Source organism: Cetorhinus maximus, chromosome 5 (genome assembly GCF_964194155.1).
Source record: "Cetorhinus maximus chromosome 5, sCetMax3.hap1.1, whole genome shotgun sequence".
In the NCBI taxonomy this organism is placed as follows: Eukaryota; Metazoa; Chordata; class Chondrichthyes; order Lamniformes; family Cetorhinidae; genus Cetorhinus; species Cetorhinus maximus.
In genome coordinates this window covers 122047088-122072655 of record NC_135883.1, presented here as the reverse complement: position 1 = coordinate 122072655, position 25568 = coordinate 122047088, and the positions used below count along the sequence as shown (strand labels likewise).

Genomic DNA, 25568 nt, shown 5'->3' with positions numbered 1-25568 from the left:
CCTGTATCTCTGCCCAAAACCTTAAATCTGTGTCCCTTAGTTGTTGTACAATCGGCTAATGGGAACAGCATTTCTTTGGCTACCTTATCCAAATGGTTCGTAATCTTATACCCCTCTATCAAATTTCCACTCAAACTCTTTTGCTCCATGGAGAAACTACCCTAGCTTCTCAAACCTAAACTTGTAGCTAAAATCCCTCATCCACCTGGAGCCATTCTGGTAAATCTGAAGTGAAGTGATACATTGGTAGGAAGACTGGGGAGAGGCAATATAAAATAAAATGACAATTCTAATGGGGGCACAGGAACCAAGAGATCTGGGGGTATGTGTGCACAAATCGTTGAAGGTAGCAGAGCAGGTTGAAAAAGCAGTTAAAAAGACATTCGGGATCCTGGGCTTTATAGAGGCTTAGATTACAAAAGCAAGGAAGTTATGTTGAATAAGCAGTCTGATCATTTAGCAATATTGGAGGATTCAAGAGAGGTGATGGTGAGGTAGAGCTGGGTCACTGCACATGTGAAAATTAACACTATGCCTTCAGACAATGTTGCCAAGAAGCAGCATGAGAAATGGGGGAGGCCAAGGATAGATCCTTGGGGGACATCATAGATTTGCGAAAGTAGGAAGAGAAGCCATTGCAAGTGATTCTCTGGCTACGATTAGATGAATAAGTTTGGAACCAGGTGAGATCTGTCCCACCCAGCTGGGCGACAGTGGAGAGGCATTAGAAGAGGATGGTGTGGTCAAGTGTTAGGGTTCCCAAATCAGAGTAAAGCTAATCTAGGAGATTTTTTTCCTCCAAACATGACGACATCGATTGACCTTTAACCTGTCATTTTCAAACCCGTGCGCAATAAAGCCATCATTTTTTATTTTAATATGAGACTCATGTTTTTAAGCGGAATGCTTTCTAAGTTTGGCTTTTAGGCCTTTTTAATCCATGCAATTTTTCTAGCCCAGCAGCAAAGCAGGAAACAGGAAGTAGCACTCCACCTTACCTCTCAGGACTTTATTATTAGCCAGGGTCCAGGGAGCCGCTAAAGCTTTCTAGTCTGGGCTGGACTGGTGGATATGTACTTTCCAAGTAGGTAGGGCAGTTGAAAGTTCAGACTGTTGACCTTGATTGCTCGCTCCTGTACCTCCTGTCTGGGCTGGCTTCAGTAGTCTCTAACTTCTCTCTCTGCTCAAAGTCGGGTCAACTGGAGGCTCGCTCACTCACTCAGGCTTAGTGCTGGCCACAAGCAGGAAGAAAAACCAGGCAAGGCAGCAAGCAGCAACGTTCACAAGTGCATGACGTGTGCGCAATTGCAACATAAAGGTATGTTATCACGCTGTGCTGCGCGGGAGTGCTGCCTGAAAACGTAATCATCCATCACCACTCAGTTAAATGGACTCTGTGGTCACCAGGAGTCAATTAATGAAATCTTATCATTTTAAAATCTCCTGGAACAGCTTTTAACCGCCACTGGGAGATTGAGGACAAATCTGGTAGTCACTCCGGACATTGCAGGAAGGTTGGCAACCCTATCAAGGGTGTCAAAGGTTGCTGACAGGTTGACAAGGATGAGGAGGTAAAGTTTACCTTTGTCACAGTCACACAGAATGTCATTTGTGACTTTAAGACTTTATTTTGGTACCATGGCAGAGGTGGAAACCTGATTGGAGATATTCAAACATGGAGTTCTGGGAAAGATGGGAAACGATTTGGGACGCAAGAACACGTTCTAGGACTTTGTAGAGGAAAGGGAAGTCAAGGGTTGATTTTAGGAAGAGAGGTGTAATGATGAACAGATGGGACAATACACCACAAACACACCTGGAGTGGACAAGTGTAATAAAGGTGATTGCATTGTCCCAGCTCATCTACCTTTTATAAATGCCACATACTGGATGGGTCTCAGCCAGACAATTCCACGATCTTGACAAAAGCACAGCAGGGTTCCTGCAAACAAATAAACAGCTGCGACTGGGATAACATTATATACCAATCTGGAATGTCTCATCTGAAGGACACCACCTGACAATGGATTGAGTACTCACACAATACTGCATTTGAGTATCAACTTACATTGTGCATTCAACCCTTGTGTGTGGCTCAAACCCACAACTTTCTGACCGAAATCTGAGAGCTTTACCAGGTGAATCTAGAGGTCTCATGTTACTAATCAAAGAGCAGGGAATTCTTCCTGTGTTCCAGCCATCATTTCTCCTTCAACCTACACCACCAAAAGCCGATTAACTGGTCATTAATATCATGGATGTTTGTGGGGTCTTGCTTACACAACATGGCTGCAAGGTCTGTCTAAACAACAGTAATTGCAGGCCAAAACAATTTATTTTATGGAGAAGAAATCAGTTAACATTTCGAGTCTTCATGACCCTTCGGCAGAACTGAGTATAGTTAGGAGAAAGGCAAAATATAAGCTGGTCTAAGGTGGGGGGGGCGGGGGGAGAGAGAAGTTGAGGGTGTGGTGATTGTGGAGATAAGCAAGCAGTGATAGGAGCAGATAATCAAAAGATGTCACAGACAAAAGGATCAAAGAGGTGTTGAAGGTGGTGATATTGTCTAAGAAAAGTGCTAATTAAGAATGGAAGACAGGATACTCAAGGTACAGCTCTAGTGGGGGTGGGGTGGAAAGACTAACAAAGTTTTAGTTTTAGATTTAAAAATAATGGAAATAGGTGGGAAAAGAAGAATCTATATAAATTATTGAAAAAAAAAAGGGAGGGGGGAGAAACGGGGTGGGGATGGGGGGAGGGGGAGTTTAAGATCTAAAGTTATTGAATTCAATATTCAGCCCGGAAGGCTGTAAAGTGCCTAGTCGGAAGATGAGGTGCTGTTCCTCCAGTTTGCGTTGGGCTTCACTGGAACAATGCAGCAAGCCAAGGACAGACATGTGGGCAAGAGAACAGGGTGGAGTGTTAAAATGGCAAGCGACAGGGAGGTTTGGGTCTTTCTTGCGGACAGACCACAGGTGTTCTGCAAAGCGGTCGCCCAGTTTACGTTTGGTCTCTCCAATGTAGAGGAGACCGCATTGGGAGCAACGAATGCAGTAGACTAAGTTAGGGGAAATGCAAGTGAAATGCTGCTTCACTTGAAAGGAGCGTTTGGGCCCTTGGACGGTGAGGAGAGAGGAAGTAAAGGGGCAGGTGTTGCATCTTCTGCGTGGGCATGGGGAGGTGCCATAGGTGGGGGTTGAGGAGTAGGGGGTGATGGAGGAGTGGACCAGGGTGTCCCGGAGGGAACGATCCCTACGGAATGCCATCAGGGGGGGTGAAGGGAAGATGTGTTTGGTGGTGGCGTCATGCTGGAGTTGGCGGAAATGGCGGAGGATGATCCTTTGAATGTGGAGGCTGGTGGGGTGATAAGTGAGGACAAGGGGGACCCTATCATGTTTCTGGGAAGGAGGAGAAGGCGTGAGGGAGGGTGCGCGGGATATGGGCCGGACACGGTTGAGGGCCCTGTCAACGACCGTGGATGGAAAACCTCGGTTAAGGAAGAAGGAGGACATGTCAGAGGAGCTGTTTTTGAAGGTAGCGTCATCTGAACAGATGCGACGGAGGCGAAGGAACTGAGAGAATGGGATGGAGTCCTTACAGGAAGCGGGGTGTAAGGAGCTGTAGTCGAGGTAGCTGTGGGAGTCGGTAGGCTTGTAATGGATATTGGTGGACAGTCTATCATCAGAAATTGAGACAGAGAGGTCAAGGAAGGGAAGAGAAGTGTCAGAGATGGACCATGTGAAAATGATGGAGGGGTCCCCACCAGCCTCCGCATTCAAAGGATCATCCTCCGCCATTTACGCCAACTCCAGCATGATGCCACCACCAAACACATCTTCCCTTCACCCCCCCTGACGGCATTCCGTAGGGATCGTTCCCTCCGGGACACCTGGTCCACTCCTCCATCACCCCCTGCTCCTCAACCCCCACCTATGGCACCTCCCCATGCCCACGCAGAAGATGCAACACCTGCCCCTTCACTTCCTCTCTCCTCACCGTCCAAGGGCCCAAACGCTACTTTCAAGTGAAGCAGCATTTCACTTGCATTTCCCCTAACTTAGTCTACTGCATTCGTTGCTCCCAATGCAGTCTCCTCTACATTGGAGAGACCAAACGCAAACTGGGCGACCGCTTTGCAGAACACCTGCGGTCTGTCCGCAAGAAAGACCCAAACCTCCCTGTCGCTTGCCATTTTAACACTCCACCCTGCTCTCTTGCCCACATGTCTGTCCTTGGCTTGCTGCATTGTTCCAGTGAAGCCCAACGCAAACTGGAGGAACAGCACCTCATCTTCCGATTAGGCACTTTACAGCCTTCCGGGCTGAATATTGAATTCAATAACTTTAGATCTTAAACTCCCCCTCCCCCCATCCCCACCCCGTTTCTCCCCCCTCCCTTTTTTTTTTCAATAATTTATATAGATTCTTCTTTTCCCACCTATTTCCATTATTTTTAAATCTAAAACTAAAACTTTGTTAGTCTTTCCACCCCACCCCCACTAGAGCTGTACCTTGAGTATCCTGTCTTCCATTCTTAATTAGCACTTTTCTTAGACAATATCACCACCTTCAACACCTCTTTGATCCTTTTGTCTGTGACATCTTTTGATTATCTGCTCCTATCACTGCTTGCTTATCTCCACAATCACCACACCCTCAACTTCTCTCTCCCCCCGCCCCCCCCACCTTAGACCAGCTTATATTTTGCCTTTCTCCTAACTATACTCAGTTCTGCCGAAGGGTCATGAAGACTCGAAACGTTAACTGATTTCTTCTCCACCGATGCTGCCAGACCTGCTGAGTTTTTCCAGGTAATTCTGTTTTTGTTTTGGATTTCCAGCATCCGCAGTAGCTTTCAGCTTTTTGTTTTTAATTTATTTTATGCATTGTTCTGAGTAAATGGTCAGACGCATAAGGAACTATCTAAAGAAAACCTTTGAATAATTGCCACAGTAGAGTGAAAATCAAACTGTCTCTAGTTATGCAATGTTAAAGTGATAATTTGGAGGCACTATTACTTGCGATTTTTAACTGTGCACTTAGACAAGATCAATATCGTCAGGCACCAAAGCAATGGTGCCCATTTCAGTTTTACCATTTTAAAAAATATGTATTACTAACATTCTGTCAGCTACCAACATACCACAACATTTAATATCTTCCACAAAGTATAGCCAAGATCTTTACAAGCATACCAATGGAAGTGCTTCCAAACATTATGGCTGAGAAAATAGTTTATTATTAAAGACCACACAGTTTCCCTTGGATAAACTTGATTAATTATCAAAACTTAGCAATATTGCCAGCTAGTCTCAGCATTCAATGGATGCAAAGAAGCAACATTGGGATTAACCTCAGATTAGGTCTGAATTTTGGACTGTGTTTTCTTTGCTTCAGTAGTTTCTAATAACCTTTTCTTATCTAATTTCTTTGCTCATAATGACAATTCAACAAGGCTCCCTGCTTTCTCTTGTGATATCATTCAAGCCATTGGTTATATACATTAATATATTTTGCATTAACAAAGTGTCTCAAGGGGAAAAAAATGTGCTGATCCTCAACTTTACATCCTTCTGTTCAATGCAGTCTTAGACGTGCATACAACCTGCCAATCCTGCTCCAGAGCCAGCTGCCGGGAGATGCACATGAGCAGCATGGGTTGGCACAGCTGCTATTTTCTGTCACTCCTTTCATCATTTTACAACTCTTCACCCCAACCCCCACCCTAGTTACTCAGCTTAGCTTGGAAGTTTGCCATGTAGGGCACCATAAGGGGGAACTTCTGTCCTACCATTCCTTGGCACAGCATCTTAATCAAACAAAGCACTAAGCCACCTTGTCAGCAAAACATCAGCTTTTTTCAATAAAAATAGCATTTAATTAAAACTGTGTACTTAGGCAAATGGATAAACAACTCGGCTGAACATTGCTCAGGAATGAGGCAAGATTCTTGTTGTAATCTAGCGAGACCGACAGTCGGATCTTCCACATTTTGAAAGGCTGTATTAAAATTGAGTGCTCTGTCGGGTCCAATCCAACACTTCTGCCCCACCTCGATACTCTGCTTCCTAAATACAGCCATAAAGACTTCTTCTAAGTCAACTGGAATATGGGTACCTGGAAACCGTTCACATGTTAAAAAGGTTGGAATGTGACTACATTGAATACTTAACTTTTTCCCCCCAGTTCCCCTGACTCTCCTCAGGCCACACACCCTTAGTATGGTCTTAGAATTCTGAGATTTTCTCGTGTTATTCTTCAGCCGGTTGACAGAAGGTGCACAACAGCAGATTAGCAAAAATTCTCTCTCAAATTTTTCTTCCCATGATACAAAAACACAACCTCCAACTTCATGCACTGCAAGTTCAAATCAGTAATTCAGAGCAAGGACTGAACCTACTACTACATGGCACCATGCAGTTACTGCAAATGTGATGGCCCTATTCAACATATTTAATATCTAAATATTTTTAACCCATGCAATTAAAGCAATTTTCTGGAAAAATAATTCCAATCAAGTGACAAAAGACAGGCAACATAAATATTTACCAGCCATGCCTTAATCACAGACAGTGGAGCCCACACATTTATCAAATTCCTCGATTTTCATTTAGCAATTATAACCTCCTCATTCTACTTTGTATTTTCTATTCCAGGGGTATACACTTGGACAATAACTGTTAAATTTATACTCATTTATTACTCATTTGTTCTTATAAATACATTAGTCATCAGCATAATAGCTCTGAGCTAATGCATCATAAGTAGCATTTATTCCTCTTCATAGAAAGTTCTATTTTCTATCTCATTAATGCAGACATCTGTTACAGCTTTCATCTACTGAGTTTCATGACAGAAAGATCTTGCATTTATATAGCGTGTTATCATATTCTCAGGATGTTCCAAAGACCTTTACTGATTACTTTTGAAGCACACCCATTGTTATATAAGGAACAGCCAATCTGTGCACAGCAGTCCCAAAGAGAGCAAAATGAATGACTGACCAGAACATTTGTTTTACTGGTTTTAGTAGGAAGAGGAACTTTGGCCAAGACATAAAGAACTCTCTGCTCATCTTCAAACTACCATGGGATCTCTGCTTTCCAGCTGAGCAGGTAGTCAGAGACCCAGTTGGAAGCATCATACAAAAAACAGCACATCTGAAGTGTAAGCAGTTACGTGCTCAAATCTGTAGCAGGTGTTGAACCATAACCTTTTGACTCAGATGCAAGTATCATCAACCAAGCCAAACTGATGCACTCTACATTGTTAGTTAATCAGGTTTAAGCAAGCAGTCGCCCATATGTTTAGAACTTGGAGGCAAGTTTCGTTTAAACTATTTATCCTTCAAGGAAAAGTGTCAGAACTTCTTGCTATTTTACATAGAATGAAGCTTCACTATAATCCATTTAAATTTACTGAATGAAATAGTTAAAGCAATATGCTTAATAAATAAATTCTGCCATATGGATATATAAAGCTCTCTATCTAACCAACTAGAGAAATCTTGTGGGACAGTGGGTAGCAACCCTGCCTCCGCTCCAGGCTCATGTCCCACTCCAGGACTTGATGGCCAAAGAAGGTACATTCATAACATGGCCAAACAGGCAAATCAACCTGCAAATCCTTCCAAAACACTCCAATGATAGGCAGTAACAGTGGGAGAGATTCCTGGTCAGCCATGTGATGGAAAGAATGTTGAAGCCTCTACCATCACTATCCATAGCTCCAGACTACAACACGTATGTAAAAGTGTATGTTGCCATCGCAACTCAGACTCCATGAGTGAACTATAACACACCACCATCAAGCCAAATACCCTTTAGCAGCTTGGGGAAAAGAAGTCATTGATACTACTCAATACAACATAATTTCCCTTCTATCCATTTATCAAATTAATCCAAGATCCTTACCTAAAAAACACTATTGTAGGCTCCTTTTGAGCCACACTCCTGCAGGAGTGCTTATGACTTAATACAAATTTAATTGGGCACAACACCATTGTATGTTATATTATATACCCATTATATTTAATGGGCATATGATCAAAATTAAGACTGAAATAGAGACATGACGGGCTGGCTCCAAACTATAAGACACCGGCCAAATCCTAAAAAGCAATGTGCATACATGGTGTTGTGTCACACATGCACTTAAATATGTAAAATTGTCAAGAATTAAATTATAATTAATTAATAAATAAACTGTGACAACCAAGTCAAATAAAACAGTTCAGGATAGGTCATGTTTTGTATTTAATAAAAATACAATATGTACAACCTATCAGGTTGCTGACCTTTCCTGGCCTCAGAGTACTTCTTTGGTAACCTAAGTAAAAGGCAGTCTGTGTATGCATAGTACGTGAGCTCAAAATTCTCATTCTGTTCCAAAGAAACTATCCAAAGGAACCTATCCTCTTGAATTCCAAAGACAAAAATGAATGAATGGCACAGCCCTCCACTTGTTTCTATTCCTCAGACAGCCAACAAGATACATATCCCAATTTCTAACAAGTGATGAAATGTGGCCTCGCGCCTGCATGCACTACCATCCAGTAGGGATAATGGGATTCAGGGCATTTACAGGAGGCCTGTTCATTTACAGGAGGCCCCTCCTATTGCTTGACAACCCCTGCCCGCGCCACTGCCCCCCCACCCCACCCCACGCCCTTTCCTTCCACCCCTCCCCCTAAAATGATTACCTACACAAATCCCCAATGGAAAGAAAGGTTCACTTAAAGTGATCCACTTATATTCAGACTGATGTCAGGTCCACTTGGGCTAAGCCTTGGGGTTCACAAAACAGAGCATAAATTTTTTGTTGGTGGTATTATAGATTTCTACAGCAACTTCAGCTTGTTCCTTTAACATGTTCTCACTTGATGGGAGCTCCATTCATGCAGCCTATAGACATGCCAATGTTATTCATATTGGCTCAAATCTGGCCCCTCCCTATCAGGCAGCTAATAGCGTTCGCCAAATCTAAGCCGACTGCACTTGTATGAATTTGATCAAATAAGTTTGTTAGGTTTTTCATCAAATCATCTATCAGGTTTGATTTATTGTAATGAAGCAGAGAACCTGCTTCATTACAATAAATAAGGGGGGCTCAATGAAGAAACAGAAGAGACAAGAGGGTACTCAGTAAAGCACATACCTCTGCCACACTACGTTAACTCAGCATTATTAAAATTACGCAGCTCTTCCTTGAGGCTTTCCCCTGCCTAGTTGCTGCTCCGTAACAGCAAAGCTGAAAAAAAATCTTTTTATTAACAGCTTTCATTTCACTGAAGAGGCTTCAAGCCAATCCATGTCCAACGACGTGTTCTGAAAACTCTGCTCACATTGACAGTTGTGACAAATTTCACTACAGCAGCTGAGACAGTCCGCAACATTCTAAAATAATTAACAATATTCTAAAAACAATTCAATTTGTTCTACCTCCCAATGTTAACAAGTCCTGTTAAAAAAAATTCCACGGTACAGATCCACATCTTAACCAAAAATGTATCAGTTTTTCCTTGGACCATATCCTATCTATGTACTAAGTTTTGTTGAAATCAATCCATTAGTTTTTGACATGCATTGTTTACAAATGAACAGCAAACAGACTAACAAACAGGGGTGAAAATATTACCTCTTCCCACCTTCACTGGCGGAGGTAACAATGTGCTAGAAATACTGTTTACACACGTAAGTGGTGTTATGGTAATCGGCATTAATAAGAAGATGGGACTAATCAGAAATAGCTTTGTCTTTATTAGAGCAGAGAGACTTAGCAACCCCCATCTCTTTACCTTTTCACAAATAATTAGTCTTTCTGCTCTCCATGCCCCCTTCCTCACCTTCACCGCCAAACACAACCAACTTGTTTACAATAACTGGTCAAATATGATCTTTAGCATACAAGTAAGACATGCACGGTTACAAGGAGGAACAGGAGGCTGGAGCAGAACATGGCTCTACCAGGGTTCTACTCAATGGAAATGGCCAAAGAGAACTGAGCTGAGGGTGTGAGGGGGTTGGGGGGAGGGTGGGGGCAGTATGCCCAGGTTCCCTCAGAAATTCCAACAGATACACAACTATCGGGCCCAGCAATGTCTACATGGGTGTCATTCTAGGCTCCACCAGAACAAAAAATCAAGACAACTGATCCCAGCACGATAGGTTAGCAAATCAATTGGCAACCTCGTTGCAGGAGCAATGTACCCATTAGACAGACACATCCTACTTTGAAATCCTACCACTCTGCTAGGTATGAAGTCTAGGTTCATAGATTACCAATATTGATGATTTTTCTTCAATTAAAACTAGACAGTTTTAGGGCAGTAGTTCCCAATATCATACTGATCATATTCCCAGAATGTGAGATGTATCATGGTGAGGACAAAGCAGCAGACAGCAATTCTGCCCAACCTCACTCACAGCATTGCAATCACTGGAACTTTTACCTCCAGGATGGCTGGAGTCATTGTTTCTATAGAACTATTATGCCATTCCCTGTCAAACACAATCCTACTTGGAATGCTCCAGGCTGAAATTTAAATGTAAAGCAAGTGTTGATTATTTTTACATAAAAGTCCACAATTTAAACAGAAGAAGTCAATAAACAAGCATGCCATATTAGCCCAAATTTTGTTGCAATTCTAACAGCAAGGTTATTTGCCCTTGCCATTGTTAGAGTAAATGTGATAACTTCTGGCAACTACACATGCATGGTTAAACACGAAAATCCAGAAGTTGCTGTCAGAGATATCCTGCTCCTTGGGAATCTACTGAAATAACTAATGGTGTGAACATGGAGTGCTTGCACACTAAAAAACGACTGAACTAATTAGGCTAGCACATTTAGGAGCGAACTTTTAAAATGCTATAAAAAGTGATAATTACGAATGAATAACCTCTCTAGTGCTGAAAAAATAATTTTACGAGACTCATTCATGAAGAAAATTAAAGTTGCAGATTTTTTAAAAAACTTTTTCTGTCCATCTCTTATCTCTTTCACTTCATTCCTTCTGTATTTCCCTATCTTTATTTTGCTTCTTGTATGTGCTTAAAATGTAATTTATATTTCCTGTTTTTTATTTCCTGGTTTCAACACTGAGCATCTCAGTGTTTATAATTCAATCTGATTGCTGAAGACCATCATTATTTCTTGCCCTGTTCACAGGCAGCAGAGATCCCCTATAGAGGATGCTACACTGAAACAGACGCCAGATTAGTGAACTACTGGCAAACCTGCAAAACACTCTGCAGACAAAAGTTGTTCCTTTACTGCTGGGAACAAAATCAAGACAATTCTTTGTGTCCTTCCACCCCTCCATTACACTTTACTCCTTCAGCCAAAAGGCAAAAACAATTTAGGCAATATATTATCCAGTGCTTCTCTAGAAATAGAACAGAGAAGCTAATTCTGCAGGGCAATAGACATCATGCTGTGCAATTACACCAAGTGATAATTAAGAACTGATGAAAAATAGTCATACTCACTGAATCATACCATACAATGTCCCAGACATCACCATGTCACCATCCCTGAGTATGGCCTGTCCCAAGGGCAGGGCAGACCCATCATAGGTGGTGGCACAGTGGTACAGTCATGAGGGGGGTGCCCTGGGAGTCCTTAACATTGACTCCAGCCCTCATGAAATCTCATGGTATCAGGTCAAACATGGGCCAAGGAAACCTCTTGCTGATTCCACCAACCACATACCCCAACCCCTCCCAGCCCTCACTGTTGATGAATCAGTGCTCGCCATGTTAAAGATCAATTGCACCAAGGGTGGCAAGGGCACAGAACGTACTCTGGGTGGGAATTTCAATGTCCATTACCAAGAGTGGCTCGGTAGCATCATGACTGACCAAGCTGGCTGGGGACATGGCTGCTAAACTGGGTCTGCGCCAGGTGGTGAGAGAATAAGGGGAAAAAACATACTTGACCTCGTCCTCACCAATCTACCTGTTGCAGATAGATCTGTCCATAACAGTATTGGTAGGGGTGATCACCTCACAGTCCTTGTAGAAATTAAGTCCCATCTTCACATTGAGGATACCCTTCATCGTGTTGTGTGACACTACCACCATGCTAAATGGGGTAGATTTTGAACAAATCTAGTAACTTAAAACTGGACATCCATGAGGGCCATCAGCATCAGCAGAATTATATTTAACACAACCTACAACCTCATGGCCTGGCATATTCGCCACTTTACATTTGCCACCTGATTCGATGAAGAGTGCAGGAGGGGCATGCCAGGAGCAGCAAGAGGCACACCTAAAATTGAGATGTCAATCTGGTAGAGCTACAACTTCTTAGGCTCTCCCTCAGGGTCGAGGCTGACTTGCTTCCACATCAAAAATGAGTTCTCAGGTGACTGAATAGTCCAATGCATGACCTATAGTCTCTATCACAGGTGAGGCAAACAGCGGTAGGGGGAATGGGTGGGCAGGGTGCCCAGGTTGCCACGCGCTCCTTTCACTGTCAATGCTTGGCTTCAGCTAGCCCTTGCGGATAAGGCTCAAGGTGTTCAGCTCCTTCCCGGATGCTTTCCCTCCACTTCAGGCAGTCTTGGACCAGGGATTCCCAGATGTCGGTGGGGATGTTGCACTGTTTCAAGGAGGCTTTGAGGGTGTCCTTGAAGCGTTTACTCTGCCCTCCTGGGGCTCGCTTGCCGTGTCGAAGCTCCGAGTAGAGCGCATGTTCCAGGAGTCTCGTGTCAGGCATGCAGACAATGTGGCCTGCCCAGCGGAGCTGACCGAGCACGGTCAATGCTTTGATGCTGGGGATGTTAGCCTGAGTGAGAACACTGACGTTGGTGCGCCTATCCTGCCAATGGATTTGCAGGATCTTGCAGAGGCAGCGCTGGTGGTCCTTCTCTAGAGTTTTGATGTGCCTGTACATTGTCCACGTATTCAAGCTATATAGAAATGCGAGTATCGCTACTGCTCTGTAGACCATGAACTTGGTGCCAGCATTGAGGCCCTGGTCTTCAAACACTCTTCTCAGGTGGCCGAAGGCTCCACTGGCACAGTGAAGGTAGCATTGAACCTCGTCATCGATGTCTGCCCTTGTTGACAGTAGGCTCCCAAGGTATGGAAAGTGGTCCATGTTGTCCAAGGCCTTGTCGTAGATTTTGATAACTGGGGGGCAGTGCTGTGTTGAAGGGGCAGGTTGGTAGAGGACTTTTGTCTAACAGATGTTTAGTGTAAGGCCCATGCTCTCATACGCCTCGATGAAGGTGTTGACGATGGCTAGGAGTTCGGCCTCCAAGTGTGCGCAGACGCAAGCATCGTCTGCATACTGTAGTTCAATGCCAGAGGATAGGACAACCTTGGATCTGGCCTGCAGGCAGCAGACGATGAACACGTTCCCATTTGTTCTGTAGTTTAGCTCCACTCCAACGGGGAGCTTGCCGAGGGTGAGATGGAACATTGCAATAAGGAAGATCAAGAAGAGCGTCGGTGCGATGACACAGCCTTGCTTGATCCCCGTCCGAACGTGGACTGGGTCTCTGGTGAGGATCACAGCTTGCACGTCATCATGGAGCAGGCAGAGGATGGTGACAAACTTTTGGGGGAAGCCGAAACGGAGGAGGATGCTCCGTAATTCTTCACGGTTGACAGTGTCGAAGGCTTTTGCGAGGTCAAAGGCCGCCATGTCCAAGGGCTGGTGTTGTTCCCTGCATTTCTCTTGCAGTTGCCACACGATGAAGATCATGTCCATTGTGCCCTTATAATGGGTGGAATCTGCATCAGCCACAGGGAGAAAGCGATTAAGGAGGATTCTTGCGATAACCTTCCCTGTGACCAACAGCAGGGAGATTCCTCTATAGTTACCACAGTCAGATTTATCACCTTTCTTGGTCACTATTACGGCATCTCCAAGATCTTTTGGCATGCTCTCTTCCTTCCAGATAAAGGAGATGAGGCCATGTCTTCGCGCCAATAGTGCTTCTCCGTCATGCTTTACTGCTTCAGCAGGGACTCCATCTACTCCTGATGCCTTGTTGCTCTTTTGCTATCGAATGGTCTTTTCTACCTCATGCCGTGGTGGGGTTGTGCTGAGATGGTGACGGGTAGCATGCTGCTGGATGGAGACGAGGACACTTGCGCTGAAGACAAAGTCTCTGTTAAGATGATCTTCGAAGTGCTCAGTCCAGTGGGCGCTGACTGCCTCTCCTTATCCTTGATGAGCACCTCTGTTCTTGGCCAGCAGTGGAGTGGGGCCTTGGTGCTTGGGCCGTAGGTGGTCTTGACTGTGCTAAAGAAATCTCGTACGTCATGGTTGTTGGCTAACTGTTGGATCTCCTGTGCTTTCTCCACCCACCATCTGTTCTTTAGGTCACGGGTTTTTTTGCTGGACCTCAGCCTTCAGCAGTCTGTTATGCCGGTTTCTTGCTCTCAAGTTGGGCTGCAGTTTCAGGTTCAGAAATGCCTTGCATGCGGCTCATCAGCTCCTGGATCTCCTGGTCATTCTCATCGACCCAGTCCTTGTGTTTCCTGATTAAACATCTCTTCGCAGGTGCTGATTATGGAGGCCTTGAGAGAAGACCATGCGCTGTGGACACTCTCCGTCTCTGGGTCTCTGGGAGTTGCCGATTTGGCGGTGAGGCGCTGGCTGAATAGGGCTCTCTTATCAGGGTCCTCGGTGTTGATTTTCCTGCAGCATTGTTTCTGTTGCTGTCACTGCTTTGGGGCTAAACTGATGTTGATGACAAATTAAATTAGGTGGTGGTCCATCCAGCAGCCATCGGCTCCTGTCAAGGCACATGTGATATGCACATCCTTGCGGTCTCTCGCCCAGACAATGGCGTAGTCGAGCAGGTGCCAGTGCTTGGAGCGAGGGTGTTGCCATGAGGCCTTGTATTTGTCTCTGTCTGAACAAGGTGTTGGTTACGACAAGGCTGTGTTCTAGGCATTTTGTCAGGAACAGGGTACCATTGGTGTTGGATTTTCCTACACCCCCTCTCTCTGCCGATTGCATCTCCCCAGAGGTCTGTGCCCTTCCCAACTCTGACTTGAAGTCGCCACGGATGATCAGCTTATCGACCGCTGGGACTCGGGCCAGGGATCGTTCAAGGCTGGAGTAAAATTCCTCTTTGGGCTCATCTGTAGCATCCAGTGTTGGGGCCTACGCGCTGAGGACTATAGTGTACTGCTTCTGGGCTAGGGTCAGCCAAAGGGTCATGAGGCACTCGTTTATCCTGCAAGGGGTGTCTTTGAGACAACCAACTAGTTTGTTTTTGAGGGCGAACTCAACCCCGTAGAGGTGGTTTACCTTTCCAGAAGAAGGTGTAACCGCCACCTTGTTCCTTAAGCTGGCCTTCCCCTGCCCGCTGGGTCTCACTTAGGGCAGCGATGTCAATATCAAAACATCTGAGTTCCTGGGCAATGAGAGCAATACGCCTTTCTGTTCTGTCGGGGTTGTCTACAAGGGCCCTTACATTCCAGGTCCCGAACTTCATTTTAAGGGGGTGGAAGATGCCTGTGCCTGAGTACTTTTAACGTGAGATGGCCATTGCACACCAGCTACCACACAGGCTTGATGGAGTAAGGCCTTGGTCTAGTGGTAAGGAGGTCCGTGACGACTGGAGGCCTGGCTCCGTTGTGTGGGTCTAGAACATACAAACACACATACTCCTACTGTCCTCTTTTCCCCTTCCCAAGGAACTCTCTCCCTGGGATTCATAGAGCAGTGGCTCCAGGTGGTGATTCCTGCCTCCGGGTCCTCAAGATGGTGGTTGAAACTTTGCAGGCCTGAAGGATTCTCTCTTGGTTCACTGGAGACGATGGAAGTTTCTGGCTGTCTCTGATGAAATTGTGGCCAAGCTCTCGGTCTCCACCTCACTCTGCCGTGGTCGCCCATCTCATCAGGCGCGCCAGCCGCCACACCAACAGTTACTCCCCTAGTCCTCGCTGCTTCTCCAGCAGTTCCTGGGGCTGCTCCCACGTGTCTCAGGTGCCCACTGCCAAATCGAACTCAGCTGCCTGCTCTGAAATAGGCACCAGCTCAGCTGTGCACAATGATCCACTAGCAGGATCTCCTGCAACTCATGACTAGCTCTTCAACACACATTCCGGCGCCTGGCACCCCCACTCCGTCTACAACATAGGACTGCTTGCATACCAAATAGTAGAAGCAGCAAGCAATACACAATGCTAAGTGATCCCACAACCAACGGATCAGATCTAAGCTCTGCAGTCCTGCCACATCCAGTCGTGAATGGTGGTGGACAATTAAACAGTGAACCAGAGAAGACAACTCCACAAACATCCCCATCCTCAATGATGGGAGAGCCCAACACACCAGGTCAAAAGACAAGGTTGAAGCATTTGCAACCATCTTCAGCCAGGAGTGCTAAGTGGATGATCAAACTCGGCTTCCTCCAGAGGTCCCCAGCATTACTGATGCCAGTCTTCAGTCAATTCGATTCACCCCATGCTATATCCAGAAAAGGCTGAAGGCACCAGATACTGTAAAGCCTATGGACCCTGACAACATTCCAGTGATAGTACTGAAGACTTGTCCTCTAAACTAGCCGTACCCCACCCCCTGCCCCCCCAAGCCTCTGCTGCACCACTAGCTAAGCTGTTCCAGTACAGCTACAACACTGGCATCTACCCCAGCATTGTGGAAAATTACCCAAGTGTGTCCCATCCACAAAAAGCAGGACAAATCCAACCCAGCCAATTACCACTCCCTTCAGTCTATCTCGATCATCAGTAAAGTGGTGAAAGGGGTTGTCGACAATTCTATCAAGCAGCACATGTTCAGCAATAGCTTGCTCAATGATGCTTAGTTTTGGGTTCTGCCAGACCGCTGAGCTCCTAACCTCATTACAGCCTTGGGCCAAACATGGACAAAAGAGCTGAACACAAGAGGTGAGGTGAGAGTGACTGCCCTTGACATCAAGGCAGCATTTGATTGAGTGTGGCATTAAGGAGCCCTAGCAAAACTGAAGTCAATGGGAATCATAGGGAAAACTTTCCAGTGGATGGCGTCATACCTAGCACAAAGTACAATGGTTGTGGTTGAAGATCAATCATGTCAGTCACAGCAGGTCGCTACAGGTGTTCCTCAGGGTAGTGTCCCAGGCCCAACCATTTTCAACTGCTTCATCAATGACCTTCCTTCCATCCGGAGGTCAGATGTGGGATATTCACTGATGGTTGCACAATGTTCAGTACCATTCATGACTCCTCAGATACGGAACCTGTCCTTGTCCAAATGCAGTAAGACCAGGATAACATGCAGACTTGTGCGGGTAAGTGGCAATTAACATTAACGCCACATAAGTGCCAAGCAATTACCACCTCCAACAAGAGGGGGTCTAACCATCTCCCCATGACATTCAATGGCATTACCATCACTGAATCCCTCATTAATGGCACCCTGGGGGTAACCATTGACCAGAAACTTAACTGGACCAGCAATGTAAATACTGTGGCTATAACTACACAAAGGACAAGGGCAGCAGATTGATGGGAATACCATCACCTGGAAGTTCCCCTCCAAGTCACTCACCATCCTGACTTGGAAATATATCATTATTCCTTCACTGTCGCTGGGTCAAAATCCTAGAACTCCCTTCCTAACGAGAGTACCTACACCACATAGACTGCAGTGGTTCAAGAAGTCAACTCACCACCACCTTCTCAAGGGCAACTAGGGATGGGCAAAAAATGCTGGCCTAGCCAGTGACACCCATATCCCATGAATGAATAAAAAAATAAGTAGTCAGAGGCTGGGAATTCTGTGGTGAGTAACTCACCTCCTGACTCCCCAAAGCCTATCTACCATTTACAAGGCACAAGTCAGGAGTGTGATGGAATCCTCTCCACTTGCCTAAATGAGAGCCGCGACAACTACACTCAAGAACCTTGACACCATCCAGGGCAAAACAGCCCACCTAATTGGCACCCCATCCATCACCTTAAACATTCACTCCCTCCACCACCAATGCACAGTGCATTGTACACAAGATGCACTGCAACAACTCACCAAGGCTCCTTCAACAGCACCTTCCAAACCCACGACTTCTACCAGAAAGAAGGACATGGGCAGCAGCTGCATGGAACACCACCACCTGCAAGTTCCCCTCCAAGCCACACACCATCCTGATTTGGAAATGTATTGCAGCTTCTTCACTGTCACTGGGTCAAAATCCTGGGACTCCCTTCCTGACAACACTGTGGGTGTACCCAGTAGCTCAAGGCAGCAGCTCACCTTCACCTTCTCAAGGGAAATAAATGCTGGACTAGCCACCCAAGGCCCACATCCCGTGAAAGAACAAATAAAAAGAAAAACACTGGCCTACTTCTCATTCCCCACTCACTCCACTATCAGTAGCTTCTTCTTCTTTAGACTGTTGCCCCTGCACTCAAAACACTTTCCCTCAGCAATTTCAACCTGCACACAGCTCCTTTCAAAAATCTCTTCCTCAACCATGCTTTTGTCCTCTCCTGAGTTTACAGATTTTTTTTTCTGACTTAGGTTTTCAATGTAATGCATTCAATTTTTTGAATGCATATAGCCAGTTAGCTGAGGAAAGAACAGAATCAAAGAAAACCAGAAAAGAACATTTGAGCACTTTGAGTGGCCAATTTTGGAGCAGTTTTATTGGTCCAAGATTAGTTGCTTTTGGCTTGGTTACTGATTTCTAATTGGTAACTTGCCTATATGTAAGGTTAGTCAAATTAAGAAATAGTTTGAACCAAAGTAAATTATTTTCATGCTGTAAATAAATTTAAAATATGACAAGCGCTGTACACAAGATTTTTTTTATTCAATATTGAAATTATTGAACACTCAAGACATGGCCCTTAATACAATGGTTCCTGAATGCTGTTACAATGAGGTAGAACCTACAAACAAACAGAAACAATACATCACAATTTTAAATCCGAATCATTTTAGAAAGTCTCAAAGCAAACAAATACTCACCGCGCTCCATCTGCTTTCCAGCTGACTTTATATGGCTTTTGTTCAAGAAATTTAATGTTTTGTTTGTCCATGGAAACAGGCTGGGCTCCAGGAAATCCTGCCCTGGATTAACAGAAATTCTATTACTGGGCAGTCATAGAAAATCCACAAAATATGCATCTTACACAGTTTGATCTGGGGAAGCAGGGTTTGAAGTAGTGACACTCTTTCTCCCCTCCCTACCATTCCTTTTCAAACATCGTTCTCAGGGTATCACAGTTCCACTTCAGGTTTACATTTCCCTCCTTAGGTGGCGTGTGTTATAGACCAGAAAAACAACACAAATTCAAATTTGCCACCATTTCAAACAGTTATTCTTAATGAGAGCATAGGGGATGACCATCTAATCAGGTAGGCTACAAGTTAAAGTATGTACCTCTGTGACTGTTTCCCCTTTTAAGTCAAACAGTTAGTGGAAAAAAAATCTTACCAAGCACAGGAGCTAGACAAACTCTATAGTTATCTTACAAAAGCAAATACTACAGATGCTGGAAATCTGAAATAAAGAAAACAAGAAGTGCTGGAATACTCAGCAGGTCAGACAGCATCTGTGAGAAGAAACAACATTAACGTTTCAAGTCGTGATGACTTCAGAATTGAGGCAAGTTAGAAATGTAATTGGCTTTGTGCAAGAGGAGAGTTTGGAAGAACAAAAAGAGGTCTGTGATACGTTGGAGGGCAGGAGAGATTAAATATTAAAATATTCATGGTATAAAAGCCAAAGAAAGTGTTAATGGGAATAGTAAAGAAACAAAAGTCCTGTCCAGATGAGGTGTGAATTGTCCTGAAGGAACGTGAAGGAATAAAGAAAGAAACAAGGCCAAACCAAACCAGCCATTCATACCTCATCTGGTACATAAAAATAGAAGCAAAGTACTGTGGATGTTGGAAGTACCCTGAGATAAAAACAAAGTGCCGGAAATACTCTGCAGGTCTGGCAGCAACTGTGGAGAGAGAAACAGAGTTAATGTTTCGAGTCAAATATGACTCTGCTCCAGAATGGAAAGAGGTTCAAATGTGATGGATTTTATGCAATTGAAAGGAGGTGGGGTGGGCGGCCACAAAAGGGATGGCCTGGAATAGGGTAGGAGGTGGAGAAGATTAAATGACAAAGATGTTGTGGAACAAACAGCAAAGGAAATTATCATAGCTGTAGTCAAGAAACAAAAGCAGTTCTCCAGAGTAAGTGTGAATGGCAGAATGATGAACAACTGTCTAAAAGTAAAACATGAAAAACAAGATTCAGACCAGCACATAGCAAAAGAAAACAGAATCAAAATGGGGTTCAGAGTTCATGGTCTGAAATTACTTTCTTCCTTTGCTACAATTATTACCCTTTGCCTTTTGTTCCATGACATCTTTATCATTTAATCTCTCCCATTTTATACCTTATCCCAGACCCTCCGTTTTCTTCTTCCTCCCCATCCCACCCCCTTACAACAGCAAACAGCCCATCACATTTCTACCTTCCCTCAGTTCTGAAGTCTTATCCAACTTGAAACATTAACTCTGTTTCACTCTCCACAGTTGCTGCCAGACCTGCTGAGTATTTCCAGCACTTTATTTTTATTTCACAGTATTTTGCTTTTCATTTTTATGTGCCAGATGAAGTGTGAATGTCTGGTTTGGTTTTATCTTGTTTCTTTCTTTATTCCTTCATGTTACATTTGGGATGGCCGCTATGCCGTCATTCACACCACATCTGGAAACACCTTTTGTTTCTTTAATATACCAATTACCACTCCCTCTGGCTTGTGCAAAATGAAACCTTCTGTCATTTAACCTCTCCTGTCCTCCACCATTTCACAGACCTTCCCTTTTGTTCTTCTAACCCCTCCCCCACTTTCACTTACTCAAAACCAACAACATTTCTAACCTTCCTTAGTTCTGATGAAGGGTAATCATGACCTGAAACGTTAACTCTGTTTCTCTCCACCGATGATATCTGACCTGCTGAGTATTTCCAACATTTACTGTTTTTATTTCTTTTGTCATCTCAGTCTGCTAAATATTAGTTTGTGAATTTTACACATAGGAGCTTCTCTGATAATCTGAAGAGAAGTTCAGGTGGTTATTTCTTGATCCAACAAGTGCAGAAGAATGCAATCTTATGAATAACACTAAGGTTTTTGAAAAGAGCTTCCGCACAAGTGGGCTTCAGCCTAAAGCATTGCTCTGTCAGAGAGAGCACATGAAATAATTCCTCTCCAATGATTTTTACTAAAGTAAATGGTTGTTTGCTTGAAAACTTCAAACCACCACAGCAACAGGGTAATTACAAACAACTAGAACCAAAAACTAATGGACCCAAACTAATAATCACTATTAATGCCGGAGGTAAGGTTCACTAATTCAGGGGTACTACTTCATAAAAGGCTTCCACAAATGAAATACAAAAGCAAAATACTGCAGATGTTGATGATCTGAAATAAAAACAAAGAGCTGGAAATACTCAGCGGGTTTGACAGCAGTTGTGGAAAGAGAAACAGCTAAAGTTTCAGGTCTGTGACCTTATTTCAGAACTGGGTAACACTCGCCACAGATGATGCTAGGCCTACTAAGTATTTCCAATATTTTCTGTTTTTATTCTACAATATGTAAATTGCTCACAAAAGAAAGTTACTCACCTTTCCCATCCACAGTACTGCTGACATTTCCTTTGGATCTCTCCTAACTTGGATTGGATTGTCACCTGTGTCACACCTTTAACTTGCATGCCCTCCAGAAAAATTGCTCCCTTTTAAGAAAATTTTAAAAATTGCAGTAAATCAATGTTAGAACAGGCATCCATGGAGAGTAAAATCGATTGGTATGTAAAAAGATCATTCCAACTGATCCCATAAGATCCCCACCAGGTGGGTTAGGTTAAATTTGCCCCCATTTTGTGATCTACTAGATATCTTTAAGCCTTTGTACATCTCAAAAATAGATTGTGTGTCACACAAGGTGGGAGATTTGGGGGGGGGGGGGGGGGGCGGAAAGAGTGTAGAATTTATCCAATCCTCTACCTAATATATATTACATTGATTCGAACTTCTCGTCCAGTAATTATTGCATATCGGGCTGCATTTAGTGTTTAATTATCAATGAGCACTTGGTCTAGGATACGAGATTAAATATTCTAGTGATATGTCCAATTTACCTCTGATGGACAAGAGCAATCAAATGTTTTTGTTACATATAATAGCCCAAACTGCGAATAGATGAAAAAAACTGATGAAATAATACGATGAGCTAAAGGATTTTTTTTCATTCCATGTTTTCTTCTATTCTGATTTCAATGATTTATCAAGTAAGTTGTTGCAGCATTTATGGATAAACTTAATCTTAATTGACCTTAATACTCCTCCCTATATCCTTGCAATACATTCTTACCAACTTAATTCGTTCTTTTCTCCTTTTGCATGGGTTGGAGCCTGAAGAGCCAGGCTCTGAATCTTTACTGATCCTACATCCATCGTCATCAACATTTCCATCGTCATCCTCATAGCACCAATCTGGTCTTTCTGGTGGGGGTGGAGCATCTTCTACCTCACCATAGCGGCTGAAAAGGTCCTGCAGGTATTCCCCTTTATAAATGCCAGGGGGTCTTGCCTGAGCAAAAGTAGCAACTGCTGCTTCAATGCTAAATAACACAAAAGTACAAGTGGATCTCAAGTAAGAAAGTGGTTTGTAAAATAAGTCGAATTGGAATCAGGTTTCAAAATCTTAAAGTCAAAACAATATCAGCAACAATTTAATCCAGGCAGTTCCTAAATCAATAATTAGTGACAGGTAAAGTTAAAGCAAAACTATGGTAAGGTATTGCCATTCTGCATTGAAGGAAATAGATTCTCCAGGTTGGATATCAGAAACTTGCTGCATTCAATCCTCTTGTGCTCCACTGCAGTTCTTTTACCCACCAGAGGTCTATCGTGTAGCCTATATGGCAAGTACTTCTTTGTTGTGTTGCAACATGTGGAGACAGTTATGCAATCTTCATAAAAAAGACCATGGCAATATTTTAATTTTATTTATATTTTTATGTATACAAATATATATTATCATATGTATGAAAATTAAAAGAAAAATTTCTAATGTATCTGGCTTCTGAATAGAAAGCTTTATCCTTGCATCAGCCATTTGATAGATTTGGTGTTATTCTACACAGAGGGGATTATAAGATCAGTCCTGTATGCAAGTCTTAACAATATGATTTATCAATATTCAGTTCATTTTATTTCATAATTTTGCTACCACTGTAACCAAAACACATCCCATTATCAATCTATTACTGCACAAACCCAGGAAGGAATTCAAATACAGTTCTAAGTGTGGAACAATGGGAATACAAAACACAAAGTATTTTTACTGAATTGCCACATAATCCTAATTGCTAATACAAAAGGAGGTATTTGCATATTTCAGCATATCTCAGTGTCCTGTTGTTACCAAATCCTACGCTTTAGAAAGCCAGAAGCAGTCAGAAAACAATCATTTCATTTTCAGCTCTTCCAAATATATCAATGTTCTGTTCCAGTGGTAACAGAAGATCAGCGATCTACTCACTCCAAATAGATCAGTGAAATTCAATACAAAACCTCAGCTCTGAGACGCTTTCCGACCAGCAATTCTAAACTTTAAAACATGGTAACAAGGAGTCACTGAACACACCACAAAAGGTGCAGTTATAATGAAGATATATAGGGTAAAACTTGTAGTTTTGGGAAGGGGGTGGAAACAAAGTACCCAATGATGCCACGCACATAATTCATCAAAATCATATTACTGGTGGCTTATTTACTAATAAACATCGGAGTCCTCGAATATTTCACTTGTATCATATGTGAAGAATTTCATAAATTTGTTTTTTGTTTAAAGAAAAAAGGTTAGCTTGGCGACAACGTAATGGCTTTTTTCTGTGAGACTTACCATGGAGGAAGGCTTCAGCATGTTCCACGTGAGGGTGGACAGTTCAAAAGGCTGCTTTCATTGAGTATGCATGTGCATTCATCAAGTAATTTTGGGAGTCAAAAAAGTGCCAGTTTCAGAAATAATCCACAAGTAAACCATCGATATTCAGTCCACACATGTGGTTTAATTCCCTGTATAACATTTAGGATTATGCAACAAATCAGTAGAATACACTTCCCCTTTATGTGGATGAACATAATCAAGAAAATGTTTGCCCATCTGTTTTATTAACCACAATATCACATGTGAAATTACAACTTTTTATTGTAAACCAGGAAATATAAACAGAACCAAAAAAAAATCTTGACACCAACACACTTGCAAGGAGCCACCATCAGCATTATCAAGAAATTTCACAAAAAGGACAATTTCATTTTTCACAGGTCTACTGATATCCTCAAATGTTTTCTATATTATGAAAATAAATTACCTCCAATCCATCTTCTCCACCAAGTAAGCACAAATAAGGAATCCAGTTCGATTGAAGCCATGCGTACAATGTACTCCTGAAAAACAGAGATTTACAATAAAAACTTTAAAGCAGGTTTTTTGCTGCAACCTCTATTCAAAAAGATATGCATTTTCATTATACGGAAAATACTTAGATGTTTCCTCCAGTAAAAAGTAAAAAATGGCTCCCTGAAAAGCCTGGTGGTTGGCTGAATGAGTGGCAGGTTAGCTGATCTCAGCTCAGACAGCAGTATGGGTGCTACAATGGGTCTACACACTTGTGCTTGAGAGGGGGTAGATCAGCCAAGAATTGTACTCCCAATTGCTATTCAGCAATCTCTGTTAGAAATTCATGTGGGGATGAGCATTGTGCAAGGACAGCATGGAGTTCATTCATGATGCCCACAGTCACAAAGTCTTGTCAGGAAGTGTCAGCAGGTTAAATACATGAAGAATGGCCACTACAGATACTGGAGGATGACCATTACTCGTGGAACCACACTCCAGAAAGGGAAGAACATTAGTGGGAACAAAGAAAATGTAAAGAAATTAGTGAGTAATCTAAATCTGTGAAACTACAACTTGTTGTTGTAAACCCGGAAATATAAACAGAACCGAAAAAATTCTCAACACCAACATATTTGCAAGGAGCCATTAGACAGCATTATTCTGAGAAATTTCACTAAGAATAGGACAATTCCCTTCTGTACAGCTCTACTAATATATTGAAGAAGGGAAGAACATTATTGGGAACAAAGAAAATGTAAAGAAGCCAATGAATAATCAAAATGTAGCAATTTTATGTATCGAGTAATCTGACGATACATGAGCTTTTATACAATTCATCTAGTCAGCAATGCATTTCAAAGAAAAACATTCAATTGAAGTTTTTACTGAGCATTCAGTGACTGAGCATTCATTAAAACTACCACAAGCCATGCCAGTCTCAAGTTTAATCTACACTAAACAAAAAATAAAGGAGGCAATAGTTTTAAATAAGCACATTTAGGGAGAAATGAAAGTTTTTGGGAAAGGCACTAGATTCTACCACAAGTCAAATATAGTTACTCTTGAAACATAATACATCTCTAATGTGACATTAAATTTTATTTTTTGTCAGGTCACTGGTAATCCATATGAAATAATTTGTCTACCATCAACTGGTTGCACAGCTAATAACTAGAA

General features: G+C 43.0%; 1 protein-coding gene across 4 annotated transcripts in view; it reads right to left on the bottom strand.

Moving 5' to 3' along the window:
* The window catches only part of rngtt (RNA guanylyltransferase and 5'-phosphatase), a 428584-nt gene that overhangs the window by 335762 nt on the left and 67254 nt on the right, over nt 1-25568 (bottom strand). For all 4 annotated transcript variants that reach the window (XM_078542420.1, XM_078542421.1, XM_078542423.1 and 1 more), the window contains exons 5-8: nt 24364-24439; nt 22356-22605; nt 21608-21717; nt 18942-19043 (exon numbers count right to left, since the gene is read on the bottom strand). In XM_078542420.1, coding sequence (XP_078398546.1) covers nt 18942-19043; nt 21608-21717; nt 22356-22605; nt 24364-24439 — 538 coding nt within the window. The remainder of the gene's footprint in view (nt 1-18941; nt 19044-21607; nt 21718-22355; nt 22606-24363; nt 24440-25568) is intronic.